Here is a 19,104-nt window from a genome sequence, read left to right on the forward strand (position 1 = left end):
CTGCTACTTTATGCAGGATAGTCTTCAGGGCACCTTTGCACAGTCTGCAGCTTGGGTCCTGGTAGATTTTTGACTCGATGGATCTTTCTTCTGAGGCCTGTTCTTGTGCTGCCATGATCAGAGCCTCTCTGCTGTACTTTAAGCCACTGGTACCTACTTCCTTAATCTGCCAATGGTACATCCCATGCAGGGCTTGGTCATCTATGACAATTCCTCCTCCTTTACTTCATCACCATCTGTCTTCAGCTGCCTCGGGCTTTCTTGGAGTAGCTCATCTCAGGTGGATGTTTCAGATGTATTTATGGATGCTGACACTTTCTAATCATCTCTTATTCTTTCTTTATTGCCTCAGGCTGGACTTTAGAAGGAGACCTCTCTGTGTTGTGAAATGCTTTTGTGTCTTCACATAAGTGGCATCCATCTCCTCTGGTGGCCAGATTCCAAATGAGTATCTGATGAATGATGGCGTGGATTCTGCTGGTTTCTCACGGCCTGTCTTACCTTTTCAAGGTATTTGGCTGTGGCTAACCTTTGTGCATCTTTATCATTGCTTCCTCTGGGATACCCATTTAGTTGTAAATGTCCTGTATATCTGCTATCCTCCCTTCTGGTAGCTCCACCCATTCAGTCTGGATCACCTCTCCTCTCTTTACAACCCTTCGACCACATTTATCCAGTCCAAATCAGATCCTGATGTTCTCGTTGTAGATCCTCGTTAGATAGATCAGTGAGTTAATGTTTCAGTCACTCCTGGGATGCAACGTAATGTCATCCATTTGCAGGTGGTAGCTCACGGTCACTCCACTCCTGAATCTATAACTGGATCCACTCTCAGTGATGAGCTGGCTCATGTGGTTGAGGCCTATGCAGAACAGCAGTAGGTGCATTGGAGCTGGTCTCCAGTGTTGTCTTCCACAGTCCCATTAAGTTCTGAATAAATGTTATTAGTGTACTATTAGCCTTTACAAGTATCCATATGTGGGGCACTGAGTCGTAGGCTTTCTAGCAGTCAGTTCAGACACCACTCAAGTGTATTGCAGCAACTCATGTGATTAGCTGATTGTGTACATGCCTAGACATGGGCATTTTGATCTCATGATCAAAATGGGAAAGAAACGTGATTTTACTGATTTGAGTTTACAGGAAGTCAACTGAATAACCGTTTTTTACAACTCTGAATTTACAAAGCAGATGGGCTACAGCAGCAACACCGAGGCTACAATTTGCACAGGCTCAAAAAAACAAACAAACAAAAAAAAAAACTGGACAAATGTTACCTGGTCTGATGAATATTGATTTGGCCCAATTAACATGAAAGTATGTTGGAAAGGTACATGTACATTCTGCCTTGTACCGATAATTCAGTGGTAGTTTAATGGGGTGAACGATATTTCTGTTATGTATTATTTAAATGCCACACCAGACCTTGCTGTTGCTGCTAACCATTTCCGTGCCTTTATGACCACACTGAACTCATTTTCTGATAGCAGCATAACACATGATGTGTGACAGAGCTCAGATCATCTCAAACTGGTTTCCTTAACATGCCAGTTTACTGTACTCAAATGGCCTCCACAGTCATCAGATCTCAATCCAACAGAACACATTTGTGATGTGGTGGAGCAACAGATTCACAGAGTTGACAAATTTGCTGCAACTGTGATGCTGTCATGTTAATGGATCAAAAGAGTCAGTGAAGAATGCTTCCAGTAACTTTTTGAATGTATGCTATAAAGAATTAAGACATTTTTAAAGACAAAAAAAGACTCCAACCCAGTAGTATCAAGGGATAACTAATAAAAAGTGTCTGGCGAGTTTCTATTTTTAAAATCCTGGTCTCATCACCCATAAATCCAGAAACCCAGACGTTGCATGATAACTCTCAGTCTGGATGTGAGATACGGGAGATATCTAACACTAAAAGAACTAAAGCAAAAAACAAACAAAAAAACCCCCAACCCATTTTACACTACAGTTTTTTCCATGGGGGTTTGTTTGCTGTTGTCACCACTGCATGGTCTTAGATCTGGTCAGTTTCCTGGTCAGAGCGTGACGAACAGTCAACATGTAGGAGCGACGTTCAGGCAGAGGGCGCTGCTGATCCAACACCAACCTGTGGCACACACACACACATACACACACACACAATCAAACAGCACATGAAAAAGAATCATAAAATCCTCTGGGCTCTAACAGTACACCCTAGAGAGATGTCTAATTATTGTTTTTGCTTTCCAGTATCGTTCAGGATCTTTCCTATCACCATCTATAAGAAAATCGTTTGTACTACCTTTGTTTATTGCTGTGTGACAGGGCGCAGTCCATCAGGAGCAGTACTGACTGTTGTTTTGAGTATATTTAATTAATAAAAATGTTGCATTCATAGTCGAAACACTGAAAACACGATTAAAATCTGACTAGCATGGATATCACATGTCTGACAAAACACAGAAGAAACAAACCTGATGAGCTGAAGCACTGCTGCTTCCACTGCTAGGACTGCTTCAGCCACAGACAACTCTCTGAAACCACACCTAAAGACACAGAACGAAATCAATGGCTCATTTAGTTAGCATGCAAGGAAATAGTTTTTACTTACTTTATTTAGCACTCAGACTTTGTAGGCACCATATAGTGGAATTCAGGCTGAGCAGAATTGATATCCAATACATACACTACTATACATAAATATTTAATTCTGTAACAAAAATGTGAAATTCATTAATAAAATATTGACCATGTAGTCAAAAAAAGCTTGTTTCCATATAATTTATAGTAGACTACATGCTGTGTGCCTCACCATCCCTCCATGTGTACATTATACATGAAGTAAGATAAGATAAGATAAGATAAGATAGAACTTTATTAATCCCTCGGGTGGGTTCCTCTGGGAAATTCGACTTCCAAAAAGCACAGCAACGACCGAAGTTACAGTTACAGAATTGTTATATATATATATATACACACACACACACACACACACACACACACACACACACACACACACACACACACACACACACACACATATAAATACAGAGACAAATATAAATAAAATATACAAAGGGGATAAATAGAATAAATAGGAATAAAAAATAAAAATACAAGTGAATTGCACATTTCAAGTATTGAGTCTATTGCACTGTTGACTATTTACAAAAAGTATTGCACAAGGTATTGTACAGTGAGGTGAAGAGGCACTACAGCTTAGTTGTTCCCCCCTCCTTTGTCCTCCTGTTTCCCCTCCCTCTCCCCTCCAGAGAGGAGTTAAACAGTTTGATGGCGTGTGGGACAAAGGAGTTTTTAAGTCTGTTAGTTCTTGTCTTGGGGAGAAGCAACCTGTCACTGAACAGACTCTTCTGATTGTTTATGGCCGTGTGCAGAGGATGCCCAGCATTGTTCATAATGTCCATCAGTTTCTTTAATGTCCTTTTCTCTGCCACTGTCACCAGAGTGTCCAGCTTCATGCCGACCACAGAGCTAGCCCTCCTGATCAGTTTCTCCAGCCTGGATGAGTCCCTCTAAGTAAGAGGGAGTAACAGCAGAAGCTCCAGCTCAGAGCACAGCATGAATCAGTGACAGCAAATTTGGCATGGATTAAGTCAGAAACAGCATAAAAGGGGGCACTGGGGTTGCAAAGTGGTTTGCAGATGGACAGCAAAGATGGGCAGGCTAAAACAGCTTCAGCTGGGATTTGCCAGCTGGTTGTGTACAAGAGTATCAGCTTACGGTTACAGCCCAGCTTGACTGGACTGACATTATTCTTAATCAATGACAAAGTTATTTTATTATCAAGTATAACAAAGACAAGAAAAGCATTGTACAGTATTACCATGCACATATGAAAACATGAGCACTCAAACCTTAAATCCTTGGCTAGTCTCTGTCCTTCGTCTGTTGTCACCTGCCTGCCGATTTCCAAATCTGCCTTATTGGCGACCAGGACCGCGGGAACCACTGACACACAGACACACAAAGTGAAGTGACAATAAACCATCACGATGACCCTATGGCACGCAGTTTGGAGTCATTCTGTCAGCACACTACTAACAGAAGACAGGGTGGCACAACCAAACATGGAATCTACGTCCACTCAATCTGTGAATATGTGGGTGTGTTTATGTGTGTATGTAAAGGTGAAAGAGAGACAGAACAGAGGCCTGATGTTTGTGTGAAGAACAGACTGTTAGTTCAGTTTTCAGCAGCCGTTTTCTCATACAGATCAAAATATCTCCCCACCCAGATTCTGCTTGGTTTGGTCAATGAGCGTCTTGAGTTGTGGGACCTCCAGGAAGCTGAAGCGCTGTGTGATGGAGTACAGCAGCAGGAAACCATCAGCCCAGCGAATGGAAGACTCCAGAGAAGCTACAGAGCTCTCCTAGAGGAGAATATATCATCAAAAAGTTTTCAGATTTATTCATAAATAATAGACATAGCTGGATATGTGTTAACAACAATATGAAATAAACATAAATTTATATATTATGAACATATTATACATACTATATCAGAACAGGAAGCGGTAGAGCCCTACTCCTTTGATCTTTGGAAAGTTAATTAGTATTCTGTGTCCTACCAACACTTAGTCCATGGTTGATGGAATTTAACTTATATGATGTCTTTTTAACTTTCAGCTAGTACTCAAAGCACTTTTACACTCCAAGCTGCATCCACAGGTATTTTTATTTTATCACTCATGCACACCCACAAAGAGGATCTTCAGTATCTTTCCCAAGCACAACATACAGATGCAGAAGCTGGAAACTGAACTACCTACTGGTACTGGAATTAGGAAACAAGCAAGAAGTGTAATGGGTGTAACAACTGAAACAAATGGCATTACTTGTCCAACTACACTGCAGACTGTGGAGGACTGTGAGTGACAAAATGAATGAACTAAACACAACATTAAATAATTAATTTAACATTGAGTAAATTTATTAAAAAAGGAAATAAATAAAACATTTTTCTGAAGTTTTAAAAGAAATGAATTGCTATTTAATTAATTAATTACATATTTATAAAATAATTTCAATTTTAATTACTGACATAGTCAATTAATTATTTAGTGATGCAATTAATTAATCTATTTTGGCACTTGTGACCCTCCATACAAAAAATTGTTTGCAAATTATTTAAAAACAGCAACAACAAACCCCCCTCTAAAGTTGACTTTTACGTGGCAGAACAAAAAACATTTGAAAATTTTGCAAAATAAATGCTTTGATTTGAAAAACATAACAAATAATTTGGACACAGCAAAAGTCTAGCCTTTTAAAAAACTACAAATAAAAGTCAATATTTACCTTCCAAGTTAAGTCCAGAATCTCCAGATCGACAGCTTCCTGATCCACCACCCGGCTGCATTTGTAGGTCACCTCTGAAGAACACACACACACAGACACTCACAGAGAACTGTGTCACTTTCAAAAATCCTGCCAGTGAAGAACTCAGGTAAGTTATGTAATGTTTACTGTCAGCAATGCAAAAATATTTACCCAGGTCTTACCCTTTTTATGGTCGTATTCACCAATAAATCGCTTGGTTATGAAACGAACACACAGCGCTGGAGACACAAAACAGACACAGTGGCTGAAGGCGAGAAGCATATTTCTAACACATTCTGCACAGTCGCACACACACAAAGTTCCTTTTAGTCATTTGAATCTGATCTAAAGCATCCCGTGCTCACGTCATGCCTCCTTATGTGAGTGTTGCCTTCAGAACGACCCTCTTTGTGACTTTATTTAAATAAATGCACAAGTGCTTCCTTTGTGTTTGGGTGGAAAGAGCCCAAAGGCTCGTGTCTGTTTGACTTTCATGTCTGCTATTTAAGGCCTTGCTGTATTTTATCAGGATACATTAAAAGGTTAAACACGCTTGTTTAAATCATCACTTGAGCCTTTACACCTGGAAAAACACTGAGTTTATTTTCAGGCATGCTGCCCACCACTGTCACAATCGAATCCCAGCATGCAGACTTTGTTGACATTGTGCATAGATGTTTTGTTCCCTGAAATTTACTCTGGTCCTTCTAATATGAAGGAAATTAATGGAATTTGATGTGTGAGCCTTTAAACCATTGACAAAGTGCCGACAGCTAAATCTGGCATTGCTATTTTTGGAGTTTGCTATTCGCATTAGTCATTATACTGTAAGAATGTATGATAATTTTTACTCATCACACGTCTTATGTTTCCTCAGTTATTTTCGTAGGAATATGTGTAATATTAAAATGTTATGGGTGTGTTGTAATGTCTCTATAACTGTGCCATGAATCTGTCTTCTCAGTGCATGAAAGCAGCTGAGCTCATAGTCGAGCGCACAAACATTTGAAATGAAGCAACAAGTTTGTCTATTACACTCAACTGAAGACGAGCTATTTTTAGAGCTGGACAAAAGTAGCAGACCTATATGACATTCAAAACATAGCAGTGGAGGTGATGGAGGTACATGTCAGTGCTATGAAAGATAAACACTCTAGGTTTTCCATTTTTAGCAAAAACCTTTAAACCGTGGCTCGCAGTTAACCCTAAACTTAACCTCTTTCATGCACTGCTGAGATGTTATCTGATTCAGAACTTAAAAAGCACGTCCCCCTCTCTGCGTGCCTGTGGTTTTCAGCTGCTTTGTCTCCAGCTTACCTGTTTTCCCAGTGTTCTGAGCTCCCAGAATGAGAAGTTTAACTGGAACCATTTTCCTGTTGTAGCCAAAATTAGTCCAGCGTGTGCCCTGCTGTTTGTCCCCGATTGATGCCCTGCAGGGAAGAGCAGAGGATGCTGAGCCAGCTTTGGGAGACAAAACAAAAGTAAATGTAAAAATAATAAAAACTGCACACAGTCTCAAAGAACTGAGAAAGAGCACGAACAATGAAGCTAGAAACTGAATAGAAGACTTACTACTGCCATAGTACTGACCATAAAGTGAAAATAAACTCCAGATATGGGGAGTAGTAAAAAACAATAAATGAACTCGCTGCTTGGTCTTAGACACTGAGCAGACAAAGAGTGGAGAGATGAGACCGTCTCCTCTTCTCTCCTGTGTCCCCCCCTCTCTCTTAGGTAACTGCATATGACAGGAGCCATTTGTCTGTGGGAATGGCGTCCAACTCCGAGCGCACATCCTATTTTGGATCCATTGAGAACAAACACACAGGCACTCCTTTAACTACTTAATCACATCAAAAGCTCGCCTCTATCTACAGAAGTTCTTTGACAACAGATATCGACCCAGAGTCCAGAACGATCTCAAGCCTCACTATAATAACTTTGAGACTCAGATGAGTGGCTCTGAGTGCACATACTTCAATTTCAGAATGTCAACTGGGCCAAGAGCATATTTTGGAGCTCAAGTGTTTCTTAGAGTTTATTTTTCTGTCTGTTATAGAATGAATATTAAAAAACTTTTAAACAGCTACATTTCAGAAGGAAGGTGTGAAACCCATCGTGCTTTTCTTTACCTTCTGCCATGCAGATATACTGCTTCAATGCTGGATGCTCATATAAAACATGAAGTCACTCTGTGAGTCAAAAGCTCAGGCTTCACATATTGTTTTGTGCACTTGGATCTACATGCCATAGAGATAGGACGTCCTTATATGGTCATCTCAGTCACAGCACCTGCAGTCTTTTGTTTGTGAGGGGCAGCCAGTCAGAAGAAAGGAAGGGAGAGGAGCTAAAACTTGTTTCCAACAGTGGATCAAATGAGGAGCTGCACTGCAGCTCAGTGTAAATAAGGATTATTTTAAACTCAGAACATGCAGAGCTCCTACAGGAGTCCAAATTCTGACTTATTACTTCATTTCTAGAGTCTAGTAATATAATACATATTTTAAAAAACATACATTGCAAAAATAAAGTGAAGAATATGAGGACTCGTTTGATTTTAAAGCATTTGGAAGGCGTCATAAGTGATATAATTTGAATGTTATTAAAATGATGCAATGGAGGAAAAAAAAACACCTTAAAACCGGAGTAAAGACATTTTTAGGATTTTATTTATATTTTGTATGTTTCTCAGATTTATTCCACAAAGCTGGTTCTCAGCGGCGAAAACGATTCAACAGTATACACAAGCATTGAGGGCGACTTCAAGACACAAAGTTCAGAGATGTGTGTTGCTTCAGAGGAAAAAGGCAGAGCTGTCGTCATATCAAGTGTTCAGCAAACAGATGGCTCGTCGACGGCGGCGGCTCCTTCTGTGACGGCTTTGACGCACTTCGCCATTGTTTGGGAAGCCCTGCTGATGGAGTCTGAAGACAGAACGAAGCAGCACAGATTATGATACATATTTGCTTGCACATTATTTTGAGAGAAAAAAATAGCTATTATATATATAAAAAAATAAGTAAACAAACATACCTGTCATGTAGAAGTCCTTTACTGTAAGCTGAGGCGGCACCAGAGGAGCTGCTAAGAGCTCCTGGTTCACAGTCTGAGAGGAACAGAGTGAGGAGATAAACAGCTGAATCAAGTTGTCAGGTAAATCAGAGGCAGACCAACTAACTGTGTTTCTGTACCATAGCGAGCTCATTGGCTTGTTTAAAGTAGTTCGCCTCCTCTACATCGTCGTAACGGACCAGGTTAGGAGAGACTTCGGCTAGCCTGGATCGGATCTCATCTAAGGAGTCGTAGGGCAGCGTTACACCCGTCAGCTGAAAACGCACAGAGACGTTAAGATGACTGGTTTCGTGTTAATAGTGAACATCAGTACGGAATACTCAAAACACTTCCTGCTTACTTCAGACAAAGCTCTGATGATCTTCCAGTCCTCTCTGGCGACTCCAGGAGCAGTGACGGCTATCTTGGTGTGCTGGCTCCTGCCTTCAGTGTTGACATAAGTGCCGTTTTTCTCCGTGTATGCAGCACTGGGTAGGATGATGTCTGCCATCGGTGCTCCTACGTCACCGTGATGACCTGAAGGGGTTGCAAATTGATGTTCATTCATGTCCCCAGATTAGCAGCATTTGGTTTGTCAAATCTGTGTGTGTGTGTGTGTGTGTGTGTGTGTGTGTGTGTGTGTGTGTGTGTGTGTGTGTGTGTGTATACCCTGGTAGATGATGAGGCTGTCTTTGGGCAGGTCAGCTCTGCTGATGCAGCCCGCATCAGCTCCCAGCAGGAAAAGCACTTTAGGTGGATTCTTCCTGATGGCGTCCACTCCGGCCTTGTAGCCTAGATCGAGGGCAGCCACTTGACTCGCCACCCTGCTCTCACACACACACACAGACACACACACACAGTATGAGCATCTACTGTATCTCATTGCATTAGGGTTACTTGAAATCAGCTGCTTAGCTGTACCTGTGCAGGACGTTAAGGACTTTCCAGCTGTCCTCCACTCCGCTGCTGGCTCGAGCGTTCTGAGCAATGGTGGAGACGGCGCTCAAAATTGCAACTCCATCTTCTCTTTGCAGAGCGCTGCTGCCCACAACCACAACTGGACGCTTGGCAGCTGAAAGGACCTGCCAGGAGAGAACGGAAAAAAGATATTCAGTCTGGAAATGACTGCCCCTGCCTGAGCCCGGTTCTGCTGGAGGTTTCTTCCTGTTAAAAGGGAGTTTTTCCTTCCCACTGTCTTCAAGCGCTCACTCATAGCGGGCAATCTGATTGTTGGAGTTCATTCTCTATATATTCAAGCGTTTAAGGCCATTTACCATTTTGAATCTCACTGGACGACGTGAGTGCCCATTACCTTGCAGAAAGCATGTGTGCCATTGGCCAGCTGCTTCAGGACTGAAGTGTCTTCTCCTAGGTGATCGTACGTGTAACTCAGGTCAACCTTGTGGCCCACCGTAGCAATCTGCAGCTCATTATGGAGCCAGCTGACAGAGTGAGACGATAACAATTACAAAACTTAAAAAAAAAAAAAAACAACTTAAAACTTAGACTTAAATAACAAACCGTTAACTGTGATATGTGTTTACCTCTTGCGGATTCTGGCATTGAACAGTGGGGCTTCATAGCGAGGGTTCGTTCCCACGAGCAGCAGCAGGTCACAGTCCTCAATGCCAGCAATGCGAGAGTTTAGCAGGTAGTTGGAACGCAGGTCAGTTCTGCAGAAAGCAAAAAAAGAAGTAAAAAATAACACTGTCAGCTAATAAAGCCATGTATTTTAGCACCTAAGGGATGATGAGAGGTTCTTCCTTACCCTGCACCTGCCATGGGGAACAGCTCCTCAGTGCACAGGTTTTCTGAGTTGAGTCTGTTGAGGAGATCTTTGAGGGCGACCAGAGCTTCAGCGTCCGCCATCCCTCCCACTATGGCTGCCACCTCACTCCCCTGCACGCTCTGCAGCTGCACAAACACAAACATTTATGCATGACGACAGCCCCAAACTTCCTGACTACAAACAACAACAAACCTTAAAGTTTCCCAGAATTTATTTATGATTAATTTAATTACCAAGCAAGAGCCAATAAAGAAGCAAAAGCACTTACTGCTCCAGCAACACGAGTGAGAGCATCCTCCCAGGTGGTCGGGGTCAGCTGACCTGATTCATCCTTCACCATTGGTTGGGTCAGCCTCTGCCTCTTCAACCCATCATATGCAAACCTGCAGATACAGTTTAGTTCAGATACAGTGGAATAGATATATATATTTAAAACAAAAACACACCCAACTGTTTTAAAGATGATTATAAAGTGTGAGACTTTATGTCCAGTTCTGTATTACCTGGTCTTATCAGAAATCCATTCCTCATTGATGTCATCGTGGAGCCTGGGCAGTATCCTCATCACCTCGCCTCCACGTGTGCTCACAACAATATTGCTACCGACAGCGTCCAACACATCGATTGACTCGGTTTTCCTGCAAAGACGGCGGAACAACATGACGTAAAACTGCTCCGGGAAGTTCAAGAGAACTCGTGTTAAATACAATCGAGCATCAGACCCTTTCCTACCTAGTCTCCCACGGTCTTGCAGTGAAGGCGTAGGGCTTGGAGGTGAGCGCCCCCACAGGACAGATATCGATAACGTTGCCCGACAGCTCCGACATGAACATCTTCTCCACGTACGTCCCGATCTGCAAGTCGTTTCCTCTTCCTGTCGTTCCCAGGTCTTCAACGCCGGCAATCTCGCTTGCAAAACTACAAACACACGCAGGCAGGGCAAGCTGTTTGAATATCCACCTCCATGCAAATGTTACAGCTCCATCAAAGCATGAACTGGTTTTAATCACTGTACATCAAATCTTTCAACACTGCTTTTAGTTATTTATTCACCCTTTATTACAGAAGTGCAATATTTTCTTTAATTACTGTGACCTTTCCCTCTTGAAGCACACATTGATGTCTAGCACTGTGCATGTATGTGTGCGTTTTAGATGAATAAGTGTGTTATCGGTCTTTATTATGTCCTCATGTTCGGTTTCTAGGTAGTTTAAAACACAATTATAAAGGAATTGTGGACCTTCCATGAATGTAACGTGTCTTTTGCCACATTACATCGCTGTTAATGCCACATTATTACATTATTCGTGACTGACGTGTACATGACACTCACCGGACGCAGCGCGTGCACTGAATGCAGCGGGTCATGATGGTTTTAATGAGAGGCCCGATGTTTTTGTCCTCCACTGCTCTCTTTCCTTCTGAGAAGCGGCTGCGGTCTGAACCGAACTGCATGGACTGATCCTGAGAAAAGAGGAGAAAAAGACGGGAAAAAAGCTGATCCTTTGATCTAAATGCACTCATGAGAATAACTTAAATTACACTTCTGCAAGGTTACCTGCAGGTCACACTCTCCTCCCTGATCACAAATAGGGCAGTCCAGTGGGTGGTTGGCCAACAGGAACTCCATTACTCCCTCTCTGATGAGACACAAACACATGAATACACGCCTTTAGTTTTCCTTAGTTTGACTTGTTGTTTTCAAAGTGTGCCCAAAGTTTGAATAACATTAAGCTAGAACCAGAGACCGCTACAGTTTTTACCTGGCTTTTCGTGTTTTCTCTGAGTTGGTGAGGATGTTCCAGCCTTTCATGACGGGCATGGCGCAGGCTGCTACTGGCTGAGGGCACATGACACAATACGCATACATTACAAATAAATTAATCATTAATCATTAATAGATTAATCATTTACGCTGAGATTGGTCCCAAAGCATCTTAAACTCAGTCTCAGCTAAAATCCTTTTCATCAAGTATAAACAGTAGCCTGACGTTACCTTTGGTGCTTTCTCAATCTCCACCAGACACATGCGGCAGTTTCCTGCCACAGAGAGGCGCTCGTGGTAACAGAACCTGGGGATTTGAACCCCGACCTTCTCACAGGCCTAGCCAGGAAAAGAAACAAGGCAATTTGGTTAATATACGTGATGTGAAATTACAATCCAGGCTTTAGCGAATAGATTGCCAGGTATTTTACGTTTTCTTGCTAATTTTGTGGTCTGCCTTCTTTAGAATTAAAATGTGAAAATGACTAACAGATGAGTCAAAGCTTTGCTAAAATATGCACATTCCTATTGCACTAATATTCCTTTATAAAACAGGAAAGTGACTAAATGTCAGCTGATCTGTCCTAAGTGGTTACTGCCCAGTTGACTGGTGCTTGAAGGAATCATAAATCCAGACTGCGTGGTGTTATTTCACAGTGTTTGAAAACTAGGCCAAAACTTAATCCAGAGATTAGCTAGCTACCTAAAACTGACCCATTTGTTCATCACCCCTATCCTCGCTACTCTACACTGGCTACCTGTTAGATACAGAATTAGTGTATTTGAGCCCATTTTTGAATATGAAGCTCAGATTCACTTTGATTCACATTGATGCACGAAATTACTGTCATGAAAACACAGATACCACAAAGTACTACACAGCATGAGCTGGCAACACTAGGTGACATCTACAACAGCTTGCAGTAAAATTGTGTACTGAAGCTTTCGTACCTGCAGCACAGTAGTTCCAGGCTCCACCTCCACTGGTTTCCCATCCACAAATACCTCCACCATGTTGCTGGCTGCACGCACTGGGGTACGCACTTGAAGTGCATGCACATAGAAAGAAAAGATCCTACTCAATCAACAGGCACATTTTTATGCCTGTTACATGCATACAGTAGGTGCTATATTTAGAAACTTGCATTAACTGCTATGTAATCTCTACTTTAACTCACAGACCATACCTGGGTTGGAAGAAGCCAGGCTGCCCTTGGCAGCTCCAGCTAGAGCCCGGCCAACGGTCGGCAGTCGCAACATGACTCTGTGAGAGAAAACATATGAGCGCAACTCAATGTGCTAATGCTGAAGTCATCATAATTACTGAAAGTGTACACAAGTGTTTGCAAAGAAGAAAGCAAGCATAAATGCCAGATCGTTACTTTTGTTTTTATAACACAATCACTACAGTGCAGAAAAACGACAGTGCACTAAAGGCCTCTGCTGTTGCCACTTTTGTCCCCATCTATATTCTGAAAATGCTTTATTACATGGTTGTTATGTTTGATTTAGTAAGTCTAGTTTAGGTGACAAACTCCTACTCCTGAGCCACGGTACCCAGTGCGTCTGGGCTTTGCAGCTGTCAACAATAACAAGTGTTATGGCCGCGATTTCAGTGTTCAGCATTTTAACAAAATAATGCAGAGAAATGAAGAATTTACAAATAATATCGAGACAACAAAACATCAAACAGCACAGCACAACGGCTTTAAATAATACTCTGCTTATGTGGATGTGCTAATGAGCTGCGGGCTAACAGTGACAGCTAACAGTATTACTCAAGGACACAGAGACGCTGCATGTTCGTAGAGGGTAACTGAAGTTATAAGCTCAAATATTTCCTTTTTCGTTTCCTTCCATTTAATTACACATATATGTCGATGCGTTCATGTATGCATCACATTTGTTTGGTTCTTACCTTTCGCTATTTGGCCTTCTTGACCAGAACAGCGGTGATCTTAGTTATACCACCAATTGAAACGGCTATGGCGTTAGCGGAAATAGCAGGATGTCGTGTTTCCGCTTGAATACGAGGTCACACTTTTCACAATAAAAGTCTTAAAATCGTTCAAACACTAATATTCAGCATAAATTGCAGTTTTTATTTACAGTCTGTAGCTTCAATGTAGCAACAAAATGTCCCCGACTTAAAAAATTAAAAAAATTAAAGTAAAGTAAATTAAAACTCTAAAATAAAATTTGAAATCTCAATTATTTAAAACATGACGGTGTTTGAAAAAAAAAGAAACTGAACTCGGTTTTTAAATTTTATCTTGTGGACATAAAATGTATTAATAATATGGAACAAAGTAATGATATATTGGTCTGTGTTTTGGGAAAAAACAAAATAAAACAAACAAACAAACAAAAAACCCACTGATAACTACACGGCGTTTTAAATTGCCACACTGGAGACTTTCTCACCGTATGAAAGTTCAAACTTCACCTTTGACTACATTTCCCATGAGGAAGGGAACGTTACCGGAACTATCTACGTGTGCATTTTCGCGACAGTTCAGGAAGCATCATATGCAAACAGCTACAGAAAACGAGCAGTAGTTTGGGCTTTCTCATGTGAAGGACTGCAAGAGAAACAGGTAATTTTGTCGTTAAGTGAGGAATTTCAGTCGTTTACCAAAAAACTAAATAGCTACTGAGCAATTTGCGTTATGGTTATTGCTGGTGAGACTTAACGGGCCGTCTCATCTTATTAAAGTAGCTAGCAACGTGCTAACTGTGTCTGCTAGCAAACAAAGCGACAAGGAGATTAAAACATATCAGTGTTTATGCAGGAAGTCACTATTATTATTTAGTGTGTGTCCTATTTAATTGATACGTATGAGATGACTTTACATAATGTGTAGATGTTTATTCCAACTTAGTGAAAATGCACCAGATAGCTGCTTCTGTGCTGTTCTTTTTAAGCAGTTGTTTTTTTTTTTTAATTGAAGAAAGCCAAGAATGCTTATCAATCACAACTTGCTGTAGGACATATATAATATTACAGGTTAAGAAGATATAGTGTACAAGTTTGCTTTGCAGGACTATGTGCCAAATTTGAAACCAGAATTTACAGCTAAGGTACAGCTTATATATAACTTACACTAGGCTGTAGGGCATCGTGTCTAGGAGTTAAGCTTGATGAACTTCTCTATGGCTGTCCATGGTTTTCCAAAATGGCTTTATTGTGGGTTCCTTATCAATTTTACAATCACGCACCAAATCCTTCATACTAAGCATTTAAGCACATTTATATGGCAAACGTATCACACAGAGCATGTCAGGTGTAATAAAAATGAGTGGAAATGCACGTAAATCATCCATCATTGCTCTGGAAGCTTTGAGAGTAGGCATAAAATGGCATAATACAGTATAGTTATAAATTCATCCTAATTTTGTCTCAGGTTAGAGTCCTTTTCACTTTTCACTCTTCTCATCTGATTTTCAGCACCATGTTGCCAACCACAAACAGCAACGGTGCCCTGGCTTCCAGGGACGCTGCACGCCACACAGCGGGTGCGAAGCGCTACAAGTATCTGCGGCGGCTGCTTCATTTCAGACAAATGGACTTTGAGTTCGCCCTGTGGCAGATGCTTTACCTGTTTACCTCTCCTCAGAGGGTGTATCGCAACTTCCAGTACAGGAAACAGACTAAAGATCAGTGGGCCAGAGATGATCCTGCTTTCCTGGTCCTGCTCAGTATCTGGCTATGTGGTAAGTCAATACTCATTCCCTAAATAATTAAAGAGCACTGTGGTCAAGGTTTGATGAGGATATTTGTGAATTTTACCTCTAACCTAATCTGTTTGACTACATTTAAACAATCACTTGTCCTGCCAGTGAAACCCCGATGTTGGCTGTCTGCTATGATACCTAAACACTCCCTGTGTTGTTGTGCAGTGTCAACAATAGGCTTCGGTCTTGTGTTGGAAATGGGAGTCGTGGAGACGCTGAAGCTGCTGCTCTGGGTCGTCTTTGTTGACTGTATAGGAGTCGGTCTGCTCATATCAACTATAATGTGGTGAGCAGTAGCATTGAATAAATTAATGAGATGTCCTCTTATTTACTCTAATTAAGGCGTATTGTTTGTTCTTTACTGCATGCCAAATCTTATGTGTTCTTCTCCAGGGTGGTCACCAACAGGTACCTGCTGAAACAACCCAGCAGAAACTTTGACGTGGAGTGGGGCTACGCATTTGACGTTCACCTCAATGCTTTCTACCCGCTTTTAGTCATCCTGCACTTCCTGCAACTTTTCTTCATCAACCGTGAGTAGCCTGTAGATCTGTATGAGTTTAATCAGCATGTGTGAAATTAAATCATCTGATTCAAACCAACAAATGTTTGTCAGTACAGTTAAAATAAAATTTAAAGGGCTAAAGAAATGTTTATGATGCTCTTGCTTCACTACATTTCTCTTTTTCATTTCTTATTTCTTTAATTTTGTACCATGGCAGTTGCTAATATTTAGGCTTGATAATTTCTCCATAGATGCATTACAGCACTGATGACTCTTCTTGTGTGTTGTTTTGTGTGTTTTTTAGATCTTGTGATGATAAGTTCAGATTGGTTCTTGGGATATTTTGTCGGAAACACTCTATGGTTGATTGCTATTGGTTATTATCTCTACATAACCTTCTTAGGGTACAACGGTAAGTACCCTGCACATCATAATGCTGCATGCATTTTCTTAATCTGTTTTTGATTTATTGCTGAAAATTCAATTTCATTATATCTTAGTTACATTAGAAATGAAAAAAAAAATCTTATTTTTTTTAATTTATGAATTTTCAGGTTCATCATTTGTTGATTTTCTTAGTCTTAATCTGTGAAAATACTGACTGTTGATTTCTCCAACAATGTGTCACTTTGTTATCACTAAAAAGCTGCTGTAAATTGGTGATTAACGCCAAAAGGTGATCAGAAAAGTAGCATAACATTTTCTACTGCGCATGAAAATGTTTCATAAATTTTTGTAACTTAACAACTATAATTTTGCTATAATTTACAAAGTCCAATCAGCCCTAATTTTCAACATTATTAGTATTTTATGGGCTTAGATGTGCAATAACAAAATGTAATACAGCACTAAACTGTGATCTTGGTTTTGCTACCATCTAGTGGCCATTTGGTGACATTGACACAAGTGCAGCAGACTAAACTTTGAATTTACACACATCTACAGGTGTTTTCGCTAAAGTAAAGTGAGAAGGCTTTAACTTATTAGAGATTCATTTTCTTTGTGGCTATAAGGCAGCATGACCACCATGGAGCACGTATACCTTGAGAGAAATGTAGTTCTTGCTGTCAGTGGTTCATGTAAAGAGTCTTCTCTTTCAATCCTCACAGCTCTACCCTTCCTGAAGAACACCGTGGTGCTGCTCTACCCCTTTGCTTTGCTCGGCCTTCTCTACATCCTCTCCATATCTCTGGGCTGGAACTTCACTCGGGGTCTCTGCTCTTTTTACAAGTACAGAGTCATGCAGGACCGGCTTGCCTCTGAGATTGGACACTAGCTGGCTCCAGGCTGACGCAAAATCTGTTTTCAGCTCATCTCTACGTGACAATGACTCCACGTCCAGCTGCTGTCAGACAGGATTTTGCTGAGAGGGACCTCTGGTGGACTCTTGGTAAACTGGTTGATTGATGCCGAGCTGGGTGACACTGCTCAGCTCTCTCTTGATTTTCTGTTTGGCTGTGATGTTGAGCTGCGGCTACAAAGTCCGTAAACGGTGATGTGTTCAGACTGGTGACAGAAACGATGGGGGGGTGGGGATGAGACGCAGCTTTTACTGTTGTTTTTTTGAATGATTTGTAAATATGACTCTGGCAGGTTGTAATATAAACACAGAGGTTTGTTTTTGATGAGTTTGCTTTGTTTCTTTGAGTTTTCTTAAAAAAATAATCAGATTCTGCTTATTGAAGAAGGAAAAAAAGTTAAGTTAGAAACATGGGATGCAAACTTATTTTCTTTCTTTTCTTTTCTAAAAGTGTACATTCCAAAGCACTTTCAATAAAAGGTTTTAACTTAAGGTGCCTCAGTTTTATGTGCTGGCACAGGTTCAGCACAGTTTAGTTTAAAGCTCCCAGCAGCAGCAGCGTTTTTGTTCTCTGGATTGCTTTTGTAGTAACACGCTTCAGTCTCATGGTGTCGCTGTTGCAGTTGCAATCACAACTGAGAAACTCGCTGAAGCATCGCTGATGCTTTTGCTTTCTGTGTAAATGAAGAGTGACTATTACAAAGGCTGGAAGATCTTAGCAGATGTGTTCAGTGTGTCCCATCAGTTCATACTGATGATACAAAGCAAAAAAGGGTAAAATAGTCATCGTGCTATCCTGTGATGTTCTAAATAAAATGGAAAATTAATGTAGTCTTAACTTTATGAAAGTTATGTTACCAGTAGGGATAAATAAATAGCCCTAAAGGTAGAAAATTTATCTTAAAGTCCATAAAAATGTAATTTTATTTAAGAAAACATAATATCCAGCCTGCACGCATTAAAGAACTCATTCAAGTAATTTCAATAATTATGGGATGTTTGCCTTTCTGTGTGTGCATGTCAGTGGCCTCATTCAAAATGTCATGAGTGAGAAACTGATTTTCCCAAATTCCGCACCAATAAACTGAACTCAGTTCTGCTTAATATTCATTTTATTTTTTCATAAATGGCTGTTGGTAAGAGCAGATGTTAAAATTAGGCAATGGAAAGGTAAAATAGGCATGTTAAAATGTTATCACTATTTAATCAACATTCCCAGAGCAAAAAGTACATATTTTTGCAAAAAAAGTTTAACTTTATACAAAGTGCAGCTGCTGTTTTGCTTGTAGTTGAATTACTTCATCTGCAGTTTTTTCCCCTTGTAACAGTAACAGAAATGCACACATGAAGGTAGCTCCAAGGAACATCTTCTCAGCATCTCTTAAGTTTTCAGAAAAGATTAAAAGTCCATCAGTGATACTGGTGTGCTCTGACAGTAACAAAAGTGAATAAATCACTTACTGTCATCCATTTCACTGGGTGCATTGATGCCAGCTCCTCTGTAATCTCAAACTCTTTTGTTATCCCACGCTCTCATCGCTCACTGAGTGACACGCAGTCTGACGACGCCACATTTTTGGATTGCCTTGGATCGCTTGGAACCCTGGCTCAATAGGTGCTAAGAAAGGACTT

General features: G+C 40.8%; 3 protein-coding genes across 3 annotated transcripts; 1 reads left to right on the top strand and 2 right to left on the bottom strand.

The window, feature by feature from the left end:
- Window positions 1-2,004: 2,004 nt before the first annotated feature.
- LOC146608746 (ras-related and estrogen-regulated growth inhibitor) lies at window positions 2,005-6,699 on the bottom strand. The gene is made up of 7 exons (XM_085348716.1): window positions 6,645-6,699; window positions 5,510-5,566; window positions 5,307-5,380; window positions 4,240-4,378; window positions 3,864-3,957; window positions 2,463-2,534; window positions 2,005-2,113 (listed from the first exon to the last, which is right to left on the bottom strand). Exons 1-7 carry the CDS (start codon window positions 6,694-6,696, stop codon window positions 2,005-2,007), a joined length of 597 nt encoding a protein of 198 aa, XP_085204842.1. The 5' UTR covers window positions 6,697-6,699.
- Window positions 6,700-7,993: 1,294 nt separating this feature from the next.
- Window positions 7,994-13,922, bottom strand: ndufs1 (NADH:ubiquinone oxidoreductase core subunit S1). The gene is made up of 19 exons (XM_085347404.1): window positions 13,851-13,922; window positions 13,120-13,196; window positions 12,884-12,975; window positions 12,164-12,271; window positions 11,931-12,007; window positions 11,726-11,807; window positions 11,501-11,631; window positions 10,900-11,085; window positions 10,671-10,805; window positions 10,436-10,550; window positions 10,147-10,292; window positions 9,923-10,051; window positions 9,691-9,820; window positions 9,300-9,460; window positions 9,048-9,202; window positions 8,740-8,915; window positions 8,519-8,653; window positions 8,361-8,433; window positions 7,994-8,251 (listed from the first exon to the last, which is right to left on the bottom strand). Exons 2-19 carry the CDS (start codon window positions 13,190-13,192, stop codon window positions 8,160-8,162), a joined length of 2,196 nt encoding a protein of 731 aa, XP_085203530.1. The 5' UTR covers window positions 13,193-13,196; window positions 13,851-13,922; the 3' UTR covers window positions 7,994-8,159.
- Window positions 13,923-14,449: 527 nt separating this feature from the next.
- Window positions 14,450-17,771, top strand: unc50 (unc-50 homolog (C. elegans)). Its single transcript, XM_085348258.1, has 6 exons — window positions 14,450-14,529; window positions 15,381-15,646; window positions 15,833-15,953; window positions 16,061-16,200; window positions 16,477-16,584; window positions 17,282-17,771. The coding sequence occupies exons 2-6, from the start codon at window positions 15,385-15,387 to the stop codon at window positions 17,446-17,448; spliced, it is 798 nt and encodes a 265-aa protein (XP_085204384.1). The 5' UTR covers window positions 14,450-14,529; window positions 15,381-15,384; the 3' UTR covers window positions 17,449-17,771.
- The last annotated feature ends 1,333 nt before the right edge of the window (window positions 17,772-19,104 follow it).

Source organism: Diplotaxodon limnothrissa, linkage group LG23 (genome assembly GCF_057381915.1).
Source record: "Diplotaxodon limnothrissa isolate DT_005_m linkage group LG23, D_limnothrissa_male_GT1.1, whole genome shotgun sequence".
NCBI classification, from domain to species: domain Eukaryota; kingdom Metazoa; phylum Chordata; class Actinopteri; order Cichliformes; family Cichlidae; genus Diplotaxodon; species Diplotaxodon limnothrissa.